Below are 16,938 nucleotides of genomic sequence, written 5' to 3'. Positions count from 1 at the left end.
TACAAGGATTATTTTCCAATTTACACAGACGGTTCCAAAGATGATGCGGGGGTTGGCTGTGCGGCCATCAGCCACCTTCATCAGTCGAAATTACGTTTACCAAATAACGCAACAATATTTTCAGCCGAGGCAAAAGCTATTGATTTGGCCCTAAATTTTATATCAAAATATAGTGAAGAAAAGTTTATTATTTTTTCCGACTCGCTTTCTGTTTTACAGTCAATTCACAACCGAAACATGGAAAATCCTTTCATTCAAAATATTCTTCTCAGGGTTCAGGCACTATCTTTCAAAAAGTCTATCATGTTGGTATTGATGGAAACGAGGATGCTGATACTGCAGCAAAGAAATCCCTTTTATTATCACAATCTAATATGAAATTACCATATACTGATTTTAGGCCAGATGTCAAGAAATACATTTCATCTAAATGGCAATCGTCATGGAACAATGCTTCGTTCAATAAACTTCATGATGTTAAACCTACTTTAGGTGAATGGCACCAAGGGAACAGATCTGTTCGCAGGGAGGAAGTTGTTCTTTCTCGCTGTCGAATAGGTTATACCCGTTTGACTCATTCTTATCTTTTGAACAAAGAAGAACAACCCGAATGTGTACCATGTCAGACACCGCTTACTATTAAACATATTTTAGTCGACTGTGTGGACTTCGCTCCACAGCGCAGTGCATACTATGACGTTCTATCTTTGAAAGAATTGTTTGAAAACATTTCAGTCAGCAATATCTTGTCCTTTTTAAAGCAGATAGGCATGTATCACAAAGTCTGAAATCATATATTTTTCTTTACACATTTTGCAATATTGTTGTTTGTGACTAATATTTTAACCCTTTATATACGTTTTTGCATAAATGTTGCTAGACGTGCTTTACAATTTACTTTACATTTTATATGTTTATACATTTTTACATAATTGTTTTTAGAGATGCTTTACAATTTACATTTCCAAAGCGCTTGTTTTCGGCGATATATGGCCTTTTGTGTCGGTTCGCCGTAACATCTAACTCACTCACTTAACGACATTGTCATTATATCTCTGCGACAAAACAAAATGGCAGAAATCAGAAATCAGCAACCATACAAAATACAGTGATATTTGAAACAGCATTCTTGTTTCTTTATATGTATAAAAACTAATTTTGATTATATGAAAACGGAAATGATATACGGTCAATGCGTGACACGAACACTTGACATGGATTGGAGCTCTATATAGTCTTGCGAAAGTCGGTCGACCAGTCGGTCATATGACTTCCAAAAAAAGAAATACAGACTGACGGTCGATCAACCGATCAACCATATGGATAACCCCGCCCCCCCCCCCCCCCCCCCCCCCCAAAAAAAAAAAAAAAAAAAAAAAAAAAAAAAAAAAACAACACTATGTCCGAAGTATCGGAAGGTCACCGCATAATAAATGACATTTAGCTAAATATCGAACTTGCAATGCCCATTATCGCAATCCAGTTTTAATCATAGAATAGTGTAGGCGAAATTTCCAGAAACTTAGGGCGCTTTTGTTTGTAACAAACTCAGTTCGGTTTCAAACCGGTTTGCCAAACTTTCGATTTGTTTTGTAAAACTGGTTTTGATCTCGAAAAGGTTTGTGTCATTTGCTTTCAAAAACCGCTAACCGGTTTGTCAAACCGACCAAACTGCCCCCGGAGGCGGTTTGTTCGGTTTGTTGTATCCGAAATTTATTGCAGTTCGAGAAAAAATGGCGGACCGTGTGGACCAAAGTGGAAACGGTTAAGAAAAAAATTAAGAATTGGTTCATTTCTGGTGAAAACCCGTGGTAATCTTTATGCTCAGCCGAATTCATTTGTCAATAATTACTTCTAAAAACATTCTCTTTGATTGGCATACATCGTTTTCATCAGTTTCTCCAACCATCGAAATATTCCATTCATTTCGTTCCAAGACTATTCGACCTCCAACAGTACAAAATCCAATTACTGCTATAGAATAAAGTTTTAATTTATAGTAAATGTGTCTGTTTCTGAAGGATAACATACATATGCAATATTTTGTATTTAAATAAATGTCTCTGTTGCTAAGCAAGGGATCACTTCTTGTAGTGTAAAGAAACACACTTACTTTTGTAAGAATTCTAGGTTCAAGTCCTAGCAAGAAGCCCTATGCTCATTGACATAACTTTATATGCACATAAACATCATTAGTATATAAATACATATGCAAAGCAGTTCTCTAGCCTGACTAAAAGATGCAGTTTTAAATTTTAAGAGCAAAATGAGTATTTTTTTTTTATTTTCATGCATATAACTATTCATATCAATGAACATTTCATTTTCCAACTAAAATTTCATATTTTATCCCTGACAATATATTAATTGAAAATAAATTGACTGACAGCTCTAGGACCTCTTAACTTATGCAGAAAAATGGCCGAAAAACACTGCAAAGTCATAAATACTTGTGGGGGACTAATTTTCATGGATTTCATAGTTGTATAATTAATTTCTAACAAGCCGATAAATACCATCGTTTTTATCTTCAAAAGTTGAATTCCATAAATTCGTGTCCCCATGAAATAGCCAAAGCAGTTATCAACAACAAAAATAAAATGACTATTAAGGCATCGCCTACAGTGGCAGCCATTTGACTCAAAATTCTACATGCAAATTTTCATAAAAATAAAAGATGACTAAGTGGTAACTATAAAGTCAATAAATTTGTCATAATTATGTTTTAAATATCTATGTGAACATATGCAAGTAGAAGGATGTGCGTTTCACTACCTGTATTATGCCTTTATTCGATATTTTTTATGACAAAATTTTGCAATTTTATCTGCAGTCAAACTCAATATATATTCAAAAAATTTCAAAGATAATTACAGCCAATTGTAAAGCAGACCGTGAAGAATAAAGTCTTCAGAAATTATTTTGAAATTTTACCTGATTACTGAATTATACACAAAAATCCCAACACCATCAATTTATCCAATTTGTGTTATCTGTTCACACATAATTTACATGTATATAAACAGGTGATATTATAGGATTATGTATAGGTTTACCTGGCTACCTGTGGTCAGTAATGCATGTACAAACAACATTTTAAATTAAATTTACATGGGGTTGTCTTTTTGTGTCTAATGCAATAACCAGGAACAATTTCGACAAAAATCCGTAGGAGTTTGCAGTATACATATTGTACTATGAAATTAACTAAATTTTGTCTTTGTAATATTTTTATATTGGAGTTCTACTGCACATAAAATTTCAATATTTTGGGGTAAATTTTCGGTCTAAACGAGACTCAAATATTTTACAAGCGGCATATGTACTATAAATCATCATATGCTTCTTATGTTGATGATAATTTGACCAGCTGTGCAATTTTCAAGAGAAAAATACTCAGCCTGAAAATATGAACTGATACTGAGTTGTGACTGTGGCGATGCCATAAGTCTGTAAAAAGAGCTGATCCTTGTTGTCAAATGTTGTACAATTTATTACAATGCTAACTTCGAAAATAAGTTTGCACAAGTTTGTTTCAATTAATAATGCATTGTCTCGTTAGTGCCTTGATGTTGGTGACTTTCTCCTTGTAACTCACAGGTTCTGTTGGTTGTTCTGATTGAGCTCCTAGCTTACCCAGTTTGTCTGCCTTTTCATTGCCTGCAAGTCCACAATGGGATGGAATCCACTGAAGTGCTATTTTGCAGGTTATACTCAGGCTCTGCATTCTCCTGGCTAGCTGCGGAGCTTTATTGTCGGTCAGAGAGTGCATCTGTGAGAAAGACGACTGAGGGGCTTTCTTCTGCCGAGTCTTCAGTCATTGAGACGGCCTTCATGAGTGCTTCAGTCTCTGCCTTGTAATTGCTGCAGTGTTTTCCTGTGGCTGCGTGTAGTGTAGAGAAATTTCAATTCACCAAAATACATATAATTGTATACATAAGTATCAATTATGTTTAATAATGTATATTCATGGTTTCTGGTCCCCCTTAATACAGTGACATAAAAGTTCAAAGTATTATCTGATCAAGTCAGGGGTGTCATTGGATGCCATCCAACTCATTGTTGCCATCCAACAAGGAAACAGCAATGATTTCAATTTAGGAGTTATCCCTGTTACAAAACACTTAATCTCTAATTTTCAGCAAATTGAAATAAAAAAAAGTCTGCTGGATAGTGGATACAGTTAAATGATTACATCTCAGTATTAGTCTTTGTGGCCGGATGGTTAGGGTAGTTGATTTTAAATTATTTGTTCTTCACTGCTGTGTGTTCGAAACCTTGCTCAAATTGTAGAATTCTTTCATGTGTGGATTTTTAAGTAATCCAGCTGACCTAAAGGACAGTACCTTAACCTAGCTGCCCGCCCATGCCTTAAATAATGCATTGAAAGTTGATATATGACCTATAATTCTGTGAGTCTGACATTAAACTTAACAAAAAGAAACATTTGTATTCACTCAATTGGTTATGGCTTATGTTTTTGAGTGCAAAAGGCAGTGACCCAACTGTCTATGCCATAATTAGCCTTGCTATATATACACATGTTAAATAGTGTCGGCACATGAGGAGTAGTAATAGTAGTACATGTTATTTAATATGTTTGGCTCTTAGATACAGAATCTGTCATTTATCTCCGTTTAGAATAAATTTAATCATCAGTTTTTCTAGATTCGTCATTTTGTTCATACAAACCGCCTGTTTGTTCAAAAACTCATTTTAACAGAAACCAGTTTAAGTTTATCATTATATTTTATCCAAACAAAAACCTAAAACCCAAACCGGATTTTTGCAAACAAAAGCGCCCTTAGTCGAAATATTGAGTATCAAATATTAGTAAATCCAGTTTTTGAGTTACTTAATTCGAAAAGTCGAACTATAGGTCAGAGACCACCAATTCAAAAAAGTACAGGGAACTTACTGGGAATGAGGTAAGTGTATACCTGGGAATAAGGTAACGTCTGTGCGTTCTGATTGGTCAGTCATGTAAACAAACCCAGGAAGTGATTATTTTTTCAAAATTGATATTTTTTCACTGCATTTACAGTATTTTATTATACATTTTGACAAAAATTGCTACATTTTATGTGTATTGAAAAAAAGTTTTATCAAACGAATTTCTCCCGCCATGTCAATGATGTAAACAGGGGGTCATCTCATTCACACGAAAATTACTTAAATAAAGTATCACTATTCATATGTTTTTCGTCCGATATTTTGGTAGAAGTAGGAAAGTTCATGAAAAACTTAGATATACATGTTTCGATGTATGAAAGGCCGTACACGCCTTAATGTTACAATGTAAGTCTATGGGAAAACAATTGGTGGTCTCTAACCTACATATGGATAAAGGTGAACTTCCGTGCAAGGTATCTCAAACTGTTCGGAATAGTGTTTGTTGAGTATGTAACTCGAAATTACGAGTTACGTTTTTCAAAGGATAACACGAAGCTGACAATAATGCTCTTCCGTACAATAAGGCTTTTCTTAAATCCTATAGTCAAATGCACAGTTGTGTATGATTCTTTGTTGAAAACATGGTAACACAAGTCTGAATTTAAAACGACTGCCTGTTGATATCTAACATTACTCAAATGCTCGGGGGAATTCGATTTAAAAACGATGACATATCCAGAATAAGAAATTAACCACTAGATTGGTGTAAAATAAACGAATAAAGTCGTGGCGTTACCCTTACACCATGTTACATCACTTGAATATTTTGAGATGTCCCCTTACACAGGTAAACGTCCTTAATCCGGTATAAATCTCGTTATCAGGATAGACTAGAAATGCCTAATAGTACGCTCAATAGATAAGATCGCTCGGTACACTGGCACCAGACCAGAAAGAAAATGCCTCTGTACATGTTATACCCTACCCCTAGATATTCTGTAATAACATGGTCATGAACGGCAAAGTGCACTAACCCATTTCAATCGTACATTTCTCACCTAAAACGCGCAGTTCGGTGAATGGGTATCCAGCATATTGAACAAGCGGTAATTTATCTTCCATCGTGCACCAGCCACATTGTCTCAATATTTCATATTGCATAAACTCCACATATACAGAAAAAAACTTGCATGAACTTCTCTAATGAACATCCGGTCTAGAGGCCATAGTAGTGTGCACATGATAGGCGAAATGTAAATAAACAAAAACAGATACAAGTCAAAAGTTTTCCCGCCGCGAGAAATGTATTTTTAGATCAGTCGTAATGAATGTCCTTTTAATGATCTCAAAAATAATTGGGGTCATCTGCAGGTCATGGCAATCTAAATATATTAAATTATATCCAAAAAAAATCTAATATTTATAGTTTATGCAAACTAACCACACTTTCCTAACCAGAATCCTAACAGAAGTAATGTAAACACATTTCCATTTACTCATCTCTATCAAAGGTTATCAGCTCACTGAACAGCTGATTGTTTGTTTACATGTTATGTACGCGGATATTGATGACGTCATATACAACCTGTTTTTACAATTTGATATTAAGAAAAAGCATAGTTCCACAAATCTCCGATAATCGTGGTAATCCTACATCACCACCAAATTATAAAATTCTTGTATCTAAGTCAAATGTACCACATGAAAGGCGAAAATTGTAGAAATAAAAATGTAAACAAAAGGATCGTGTGAATTAGGTCACGGTCATCCGAGATGGTTGTAACTTACGGTGTGTTACGAAGATGGTCGAAACGTGTCACGTGACCCAAGATTTTTTCTTATTTTTTAAAAAAGTAATAAAATATATATATATAAATAGAATATTTTATCATTTAAATAAAGTATTAGTGTATCACACATCTACGAACCAAAAAAATCTGTACAGGATAGAAAACCTGTCACGTGACTTGCTCCATGTCCCAAGCGGGAAATTTTTTTAGCATACCAATAAACCCACCGCCTCCTAGTGGCGGGTAATGATAACATGAAATGTCCCCACATAGGACAGCTGCGGCGTTTCTTATTTACTCGTGTATTGAAAAATGCAATTTGCTGAAACAATGAATCAGTGTACTAAACGGCGAAGTGTATATACCATTGAATAAGAATGATGCGGACTTTAAATCTATTTTTGGCAATGTACAATAATTCTCTGACTATAGTTTTGTTGAATTTGGATTATGATATTTTTGGTAAGTGCAAATAGTTTTAACTTTTATTAAATATAATTTTATTCTTCCTTTGCTCCTTATTATCAAATGGTTGTTTGTATAAATATAGCCATTTGTTTACAACTGCATTTAACATTGTGTCCTAGTTATTAACATAAAAAATTTTACGTGGTCACATTATACTGAAATAGAAACACCAAATTGAGTATTTTTAAAGTGGAAACTCCACAGGTTGCTCATAATGCTGTATCACAGACAGCTATATTTATCGAAACATTGTCCTTGTTTCCACCTGCTATATTTCTAAAAGGGACTGGTCCATCATTCAATTTGGGGAGTACCACTTATTATTTAAATGGGTGTTCACTGAAAATTTACTGACTGAATAGTGAACAGTGCAGACCATGATCAGCCTGCACGGGTGTGCACGTCCACGTAACGTGTGTTGCAGTCTGCGGAGGCTGCGGGTATTTTAACGTGGCTTTCCCTCTTCGATACTTATCCTTGTATCTAATTAGCTCTGCACGTTTGATGAACCGGAAGTTATGGCGTATTGTCATTTATTCGGATAGACACATAACAATATTGCTTAGTTTGCACACTCCATTCACAAAAATTCGAAAATGATTTACAGCTGAAATAGGATTAAAGACAAGAGTTATTTTCCTCCTTGTAATATCTGGCTAAACATATGCAGAAACGAAAACTGAAAGTCAGGAGGAAGAGTAGTTGTATTCTTAAAATAGTTCAAGGTCATAATTATTGACGCAATCGGTAGTGACTCGAATGACAGCCTTATCTCGGATTTAGTCATGCATATATATCCATTGCAAAAACGACTGGAGATTATTTTAACAAATTTAACAAAATAGTAAAAGTGGAAAACCACAGGTCGCCCAACATGACATAAATGAAATTGTTGCAGGTTCGATTTGATGTGACATTTAAGCACTTGTATTTATAGTTAAATATTTAGTGCTATACAATATAACTACTGTATTCATTTAACATTCATGGATTCCCTAGACCTCAAAAATGATGTATATTAAATCAGATATTGTTTTATACAAATATTACATTGCTCTGTATTGCATTCACGCACCATAAAAGTGTACGCACAAGGAAATTAGTATTTTGAAAGTAAATTAGTACTGGGAAAACAATAAAAAGAAATATACATCATTAGTGCATAATGAAATAGGTGCTGCTAGAGTTTTTCTGTTTAATTATTGTTCTGTATATAGTTATTTTACACCAGCGTGCTTTTAAACTACACTTATAATACGATATTGGGTAAAAAGCCTGAAAATTAGACAACATATAAAAAATATATAGTAGGGTTACCTGGCAGAAAGTTTAGGTGCATAATATGTAAAGATACGCTTACTTTATACACGCTTAATTATGGTTTTTCATAAAAGTAAGGACATAATACAATTCTGTTGATTGTTTGAGAAATAATAATTCAAGGCAAAGTACATTATTTGTTTTGGTACATTGTGAGATATTTTAATAACATTTTTCAAGTAATTTTGACATGGTTTTGGTGATATAGTTTATAAAAAGTATTCAATAACATTTCATATCTTGATAATTCTTAAACTCTTATCTTGGTAATTCTTAAACTCTTATCTTGGTAATTCTTTAACTCTTAGTTAATGTTTGATATTACTACTGTTGACCCCTTTTATTTAGACGATTCCGAGGTATTCATTTTCTTATCAGAGGATAAAGTAACACATATGCATATTTGAAAAATCTATGCAAAGAGTTATCAGTTGTCACATAAACCAATAAATTACACAACTTTGAAACTTGAGTCACTATAGCTACATCGAGCATAATAACAAACATAAACCATAACATGCAAGAAAACATTTAATGAAATGATATACATAAATGAATTAATAAATATCTTGAGTTTAATGAATAAAAGGGCCTCAGGCCATTTCATTGCGCACAGTTTTTTGGCGGGTTAAAGCTTTTAAAGCTGGGAAATTATTTGTCGAAGATGATACCCGTTTAGGTAGGCCTAAAACCTCTGTTACCAAGGCAACATCGCTGCTGTAAAAGTTGTTGTCGAACAGGATGTGCGATTGTCGGTGAAAGATGTAGCCAGTTGTACTGGCATATCAGAAGGCAGTGTGCAAACAATTCTGAAAAGCGTTAAGGTGAGTACCTCATTTTCTCACTGAGCAGCAAAAGAAACAACGCCTTAAATGTGCCTGGGAATTTTTAAAAACATTCCGAGGCTGTGATAGTCTCACTTTCTAACTTGCTAACAGGTGACGAAACATAGGTGCACATGTTTGAGCCACAGAGAAGGGCTGATAGTATGCAATGGAAGCAAAAAGATAAAACAAACCCCAAAAAACGCCCAGCCCCCATATTGCCAAGTGAACCATAAGTTCGAAAAAGTACGCAATTTTCTTCAATTCTAGTGGGCCAGTCGTTCAAGTGCCTTGTCCTTCTGGTCATACAGTCACTGGACGACTTTTGATGCGACTTGTTTCATAATTTTTCGCATACCCCTTTTGACATTAGAGTAAATACATTTGTAAAAATCTGTCATCAAAAGCCTCGAACAAACCCTCTTTACAAAACAGCAAATCGTAATGGGTTAAAGCAATCTGTCAGAGGTATCACCAGGAAATGCTGAAGTAAGGCTTTGTGCAGGGGTTAGGGTGAAGCCCAGCGCAGGTTTACCTTTCTACTACACATCACCACATGTAAGCGAGATTTGAATATACGATTAATTAAGGTAGAGCTTGAATAAGTTTAAGGATAATTGACACTTTATGTCTTGAAAGCCCACTCGTTTACCTCAATAGGGAGAGCGCAGATATACAGATCTCGGGGTCGCGAGTTTGATCTCCAAGCGGGGCGTATGTTCTCCATTACGATTTTTTAAAAGACGTTATGTCTGAAATAATTCGTCTTCCACCTCTGATTCATGTGTGAAGCAAAAATGAAAGTGAAAAAAATGTTAAAGACCACACACACACACACACACACACAAACGCGCGCGCGTGCAAATGCACACGAATACGCACACGCGTACGCTCGCACATGCACAGACACACGCATATACACAGATTTGCTTTTAAAAGAATATTCTAGCTTAAACATATTTTATCTTGCTCCCAAATCACTGAAAAAAAATCTGGATTCAGGAAAAGTTTCATTACGCTGAAAGCAATATTATTTGCTTTTAAATTGCTAATATATCATATTTTATAATTACATAATAAGGTTATGTAACACACTTTCTTCGTTACGGAAGAATTATATTTCCATCGACGTTTAAATATGAAACAATGCTGAAGAAGAATGCAAGATTGATTTGAAAGTATTAAAGCTGTATTTTTGTAATTCTGTCTGCATAATGCTATATTGATAATTTCCATATATGAACAGTCACTTATTAATATGTAAAATAAATTTCAGCTATGTCGCATGAACAGTCATCGAAGGAGGAAAGGAAATTATACAGAAACTACTTCCTGTGTCATTAAAGCTTTTATCTTGCCAGCTTTATCTGCACAATGACTTGTTCATTTCTGTACTATATTTAGCATTTTGTAATACTTATTTGTGGCACACAAACATGGGGAATATTGAATCTGTTGTAGAAAAAGATGATACAGAGTGGAAATTTGTTGGACGGAGTGTTGACCTGGAAAAGTTTAAAAAACTGCTTTCTAACAATAAATCAGTTCTTGTTTTTGGCAAGAGAAAAATTGGAAAATCAAGATTTATGAAAGAAGCATGTAGACAACATGTACATACTACATGTTTATGGAAGGATTTTGATTTAGATGACGTCCAGTCAGGATATTCTCAATATGATTGGTTTCTGGAACTACTGGTTAGCTTAGGTGCAGATCAAGAACGCTTTAAAAGTAAGTATCCATTGCAAAAAATTGCATGCAACTCCTGCGAGCTTTGTCGAGAACCGGGAAGGGACAGATGTGAAAAACAGAAAGATCTCATTATGTTACAAGTCAATGTTATAATAAGTAAACTAAACAAATGCAAACATAAAATTCTACTTTTTATAGATAACATTGACAAACTAATGGATAGTACCTTTAAAGATGAGTTCCTAGACTTTCACAAAAAGTCACTCAAATGTGTTCAGTTGAAAACAATACTCTCTTCTTCCAACAAAGTGGAAAACACTGCTAAAGGTTATATTACCTTTGAACTCCGACCATTAGACAACACAGCAATCACTGAATTACTCTTTGATACAACTGAAAATAGAATTGTCTCAGATGTTCAAAACAGTTGTAATAACGCTGTGGGATATTCATCAGAATCGAATGTATTCAAACCGGAAAACAAGCCATATATTGACGCCATTGTGAGATTGTGTGAAGGCCTTCCGTTAGCGGCTTCTATGTCAGGTAAGTTTTCCAGATTTTATCATTTATCTTATAGATAATTATTAGATGAAAATATGTTTAATATTATTTCAAATAGAATATTTTTGTATTATTGAATAGATATCATTCTTAATTGGTTGCATTCCTTCCTTCCTAGGTTTATTTGTTATAAACTGTAAAATAGTATATTTGTCGTATACTTAAAAAAGCGACGAAAAGGTCTTCGCACTTGAAAACAGATTTAACAAACCTATAGTTTGCACTAATATGCTCAGACGAATATCGGACGACTTCATATTACGTCCTACTCCCGATTTGCATGAAACAGCCACCAGGATATCTTTGCAAAACCAGGATTTTGGCAAACTTTGCTACCATTTCTAAGTGACTTAGAAACTTCTGTTTTAGCTTGGATGGTAGTTTAAGGGCCAATGAGCAATAAATGATATAGTTTTGCATTAGTTTTAATTTTCTCATGTACAAAAAATATGATTACAAAAATTTGTCCAATTGGATTTTTCCAATTTCCAATCGGATATATGGCGTCCGATTGGAATTTTTAAAAATCCAATCGGACTTTTTTTCCTATCAACATATTTTTAATGGAAAAATATTCGCCCGGACTAATTTCTGATTGTTAAAAAAATCCAGCTGGATTTTTTCCAATCTTAAAAAATAGGAAAAAGGTCCAATTGGAGTTTCTTATAGATCACGATTTTTTTTTCGTATAACACAATAGTGGTGTGTGGTGAATATTATCTTGATATACGAGGATTGTCCCATAACATCGCGAACATTTCTTATTATTTAAAAAATAAGCGACGCATGAGAAATTATTTTAACTGTTGGTATTTCAATGAATACTCGACAGGACTAAGGAGTTTAAAATTGAATACCTCTCATATCATTTGAGTATTCTTTAAACAATAGACGGCAGTCAATGCTTAACGACGATAAAAATTTTGATTGTGTGGTGAGATGCATATTGGGAAAGTTACATGAATTTAAAAGGAAGTATTTGTAAAATTAAGTGTGCGCCGACTAGCACTAACTGTAATAAAAATGTCCGCCATTTCTGGGACAACCCTCGTATTCTTTTATTTTTGTTTATCATCATATTTTAATATTGTCCTGAATATTAATCTTATTGACAGAACGTAATATAAATTTATTATTTCACTCTGTCCCTCTGGTCAGATCGCTCTGTGTCTGTACTAGTAGAGGATGAATTTCGCGCCCTGTGTGGCTGCGTTTATCATATGTAAAGCGCCTTTGAACGTGTTTGTCATAAAAAGGGCGCAAAATAAATCTGGTAATAATAATAATAATAATAATTCCGATGGGAATCCCTTAGAAAATGGTTCCTTAGGCAGAAGTTTCCCATGGGAATGCTTTCCTTTAGGAAAGACTTTCTGTAGGAAATATTTCCCTAGGGAAGTTTTGTCCACTTATTTTTTTATAATTAAACTTTAAAGACAATGTGAAAAATTGATGAATGCCTATTTTTTTGCAAAAATCATGAAGTGAACATTTGCACCACATAAATATTTATTGACAATGCGTGAAATTGAACTTAATATCCTTACTCATCGCCACATTTAAGGAAATGTCAATGATGTAGCACCTGCAAATTGTAATCAGTCCCGATACTTCGCGAAGTTTGATCTATCAAAGATTAGACACCATATCAGTACTCATGTTTGAAATCTTACAGTTGTCAGATTGTCTATCTGTAACAAGCGTAACTGCACTGCCTGCTTCTAAATATCTTATGATCGCTATGTACATGACATTCGTGTTTACCATTTTAGCCGTTTGTTTTCATTCAGTTGCTATGGTTCACCTTCCGACACCATTCAGTTATCAATAACAGATGCAAATTAAAGCTATATTATATGGCATGGTCATTACTTTGTTTACAATGTGCGAAACGTTGCTATTCGACAAGTTGTGTAGACGCTAATTGACACAAGGAAAATGCATCTTCTTCCAAAACCGGAAGGACACACATTTTTATTTGATTGTATAATTTTATTTGGTATTTCGCATGTTACCGTAGAAGAATTGATGCCGGACCGTATCCCTATTACAGACATATATGACAAAACAGTAAATTTGAACGTAATAATCCTTCCCTATGCGTACCTTCACAATAATAAAGGTAAAAAGTAAATTCGATGTAAGAGCGGGACCAAGAGTCCTACTTTGAGGTAAAATCAGGTCAAAACCCGAAATGCAGTTCAAATGTTGAATAAAGAATAGGCAGCATATTATCTGTTATCAATATTTATAAGAAGTTTGCAAGCTTTCAAAAATCTGCGCCTTTCGGTAACGTTGTTTAATCTGCTTGCCGCCAAAAATACCTATTTCCAACAATATTATTTTTAATGCTTTTTTAGAAATGGTAATTGCCTTTCTGGTTCTAATAGACTGTTTCGCAGATATATAGATCATCATAAGTGTTCATTTTTAAAACGCGATACAAGCTGCAGAGCGCGTAATCTGTTCTTATTAATAGAGTGCGTCTAAAGTTTAAATTTTCAATTTCAAAGACACGAAAACTGACGTTATGGAAAAATAATACGTTTGCATGCAATTTGGTTCAAGCTGATTGAATTATACAACGATTTACACAAAACTTGAAGTACCGAGCAGTCTAAATATAAATGTGGCTACATGTAGTCAGTTTAATTCGTGAAATAAATTAAAAGATTTGCTTATAAACCAAAAGAACTGCTAATTGGTTATAGTTTCTTCCCTCTTTTACTGTTGGTGTACAATCAGTTAATGCTTTAACTGATGCTGTCTTTATTTCGCCTTTCTCTTATTAGTTGTAGCATGATACCCTTTTCAATTTCAGGCCTGCGTTTGACAGAAGACTACTGCTTATTTAAGCCTGCAGATCTTGTAGAAATCCTGATATGTATGCGACTAACAAGTCTCAGTCCGGACAACTGCCCACCAGACGACAGATTAGGTCAGCATTACTCAATTTTTGCGAGTTTCATACTTTATTCCAACAATCATAGTGTTTCTGGGTTGGTTGGGAATATTTGTCTGTTTAAAATCTAGGACACATTTGTAACTGAATTACTTGATTAACTGGGTCAGTAGGTCGAATAATTGAAAATAGATAGTGGGTTTTCTGGGTAAGCACTAGGTTAGGTGAGCGGTACAGAGCTTTCAGGTCCATCTTGTTTAACTTGTCAGGGGCGTAACTCTTACTGAAAATTCATGGGAATGATATTCAGCACGTGAAGTTATACGTCTGACAGAGTAAGTCCAGAGTTATGGCTCTTAACCTAGCCCCAAAATATGCATAAAGAGCCTAAAAGTTTGTATCAAACATATCTCAAAACATATTTCACCTGAAGTAATCAAATTGAACAGGAATTCTTTCAGCATGTGAAGTTGTGCACATGGTGATTTGTTTTGAATCCACTCAGTAAGAACAAGGGTATGGCCTTTGACCTAGCCAAATATGCATTAAAGAGCCTAAATGTTTGTGTTGCCAGTATCACAAAAAGAGTTGTGGAACTGCATAGGAATGTTTTGAGGATGATATGTGAAGTTGTGCACCAGGCGGGATTAAACCCACCCCGCCCCAACCCATAACGTTTCTTTTAGGTTCAAATCGTCAATAATCCACTTCCTTAGTCTTACACCTACATGACACACTTTACCTCCAAAAATTGTTTTTATCTCAACATTTTCATTCAAACCGTCTGGATTGATGTCTCTGAAGATGGAATCACCACGCAACAATATTTTAACATGTTAAGTGCCTTCTTTTAGATGATTTGCTTCATTGCGTATCGTTTTTTTTGATTTCAAGCTTTTGTCAGAACCTGAAGACTGTTGATACAGACCGCGTTGATTATGATCGTTCTTAATTAAATTTGATCAACAATTGACTGAAGTCTACTTTTTATACTTTACTTGAACGATTTTATGTCATAGTGCGCTTCCGGCACATTTGCTTGTACAGTTTCTGTTTTCCTATCTGTAGTATCAGTTTGGTGGGAAGACTGCCTTTTGATACTTATAACCTCATCGCGCAATCGTTCGAAGTTGGCAATTGTACTTTCAATGTGATCGAATAGTGTATTTTTGATATCCGAAATATCCAACTGCACCTCCTTTAGTATTTGTAGAATCTCAACATCATATTGACTTGTTCCAAAACTATCTTCTTTTTTCTTGTTTGTGCATTGAAAGATTTCATTATCGCTTTTATCTTCGTGACTTTCAACACGGTCATTACTTTGATCATAAATGAAGCTAGAATTTTCTTCATTCGATTGCTCTAGAGCACGATCTGATGTAGCCGACGCTTCATTCAATGGTTCTTCTTCGGAGATGGATTCAGATGCCAAACATGTTATTATATTCTGTTTGATTTGTTCATTGAAAAAGCTAAGTGTACAGTCCAGCTCAAGAAGTTTATTCTCCAGTATTTCCAAGATTTCATTGTTGTCAGCACACACAAACACACACGCACACGCAAACGCACATAATACGGGTCCTGCTGTGTGATACAGCCATTTAGGTCTTTTAGTTTTATAAAAAATAAAGAATAAAAATGTATTTTTCTATAATACGATGCGAGAGCGCACTTTTGACACGTGTTTCCGTACCATCTCCCCTCGAAATAATGACCATGATTGCAAGATACGAATGAGCAATTATCAAAATTGCACTTTCTGTCCTCGCATCGTATGTGCGTATTATCACATCGAGATTTCTCGTCATCCTGGAGTGATCCCATGCGCAACGGAGAATACAAAATGCAGAATGTGTTGATTGTTATCCAGTATATTTCATGTTTAAAAAGTGGTTATTTTCAAATAAGATTTAAGACAAATGCCTTTTCCTGCAAAAGTTAGGCAGTTAGCGCAATTCACAAATAGCTGATACGTTTTAACTGATGGCAGAAATCTAATAAATGATTTATGTAACTAAAAGGCTTATTGGGTTCTTGTTGATTGTTGAAATAATTTTAAAAACCGGCGTTAGACTTAATGACATCAAATGTTCATTTTCTCCAACCCTGGTTCTTAGCACCACCTACGTGACACTGGCTCCACCTCTTATGCCAAAATGCAAGACAAGTGAAAACCGCCAACAAACCACATAATGTATTTTGTAATAAAGAATGTTTCCAAAATGAAATGGTACTATTTCTCTGAAATTCATAGATTGTACAAATCGGGACGGAAAATGGCCAAAAAAGAAATTTCGTTCCTCACCACTTTCAAAAGTATATAAAACGTAAAGTTGAATCGTTTCTATGTAAAACAGCATTGCCCGTTTATTGAAATATGGTTCCAAATCGTTACAGAAAAAATGAATTTCTTTGTATGTTTGTTTACGTTTTACGTTTATTAGCATTAGCACCGCATCGGAAGTACCATTGCTTCTTTCTT

The 16,938-nt window shown here is 34.6% G+C and overlaps 1 protein-coding gene across 5 annotated transcripts in view; it reads left to right on the top strand.

The window, feature by feature from the left end:
* Window positions 1-6,866: 6,866 nt before the first annotated feature.
* The window catches only part of LOC123551681 (uncharacterized), a 29,369-nt gene continuing 19,297 nt past the window's right edge, over window positions 6,867-16,938 (top strand). For 2 of the 5 annotated variants that reach the window (XM_053541141.1, XM_053541140.1), the window contains exons 1-3: window positions 6,867-7,145; window positions 10,757-11,533; window positions 14,373-14,489. In XM_053541141.1, coding sequence (XP_053397116.1) covers window positions 7,061-7,145; window positions 10,757-11,533; window positions 14,373-14,489 — 979 coding nt within the window. In that variant the 5' untranslated portion in view covers window positions 6,867-7,060. Of the gene's footprint in view, window positions 7,146-8,883; window positions 9,296-10,571; window positions 11,534-14,372; window positions 14,490-16,938 lie in introns of those variants that run through there. The other 3 variants (XM_053541142.1, XM_053541143.1, XM_045340773.2) reach the window with 3 other exon arrangements.

Source organism: Mercenaria mercenaria, chromosome 4 (assembly GCF_021730395.1).
Source record: "Mercenaria mercenaria strain notata chromosome 4, MADL_Memer_1, whole genome shotgun sequence".
Lineage (NCBI taxonomy): Eukaryota > Metazoa > Mollusca > Bivalvia > Venerida > Veneridae > Mercenaria > Mercenaria mercenaria.
The sequence above is the reverse complement of the archived record's forward strand: the minus strand, read 5'-3'. Positions and strand labels throughout refer to the sequence as shown.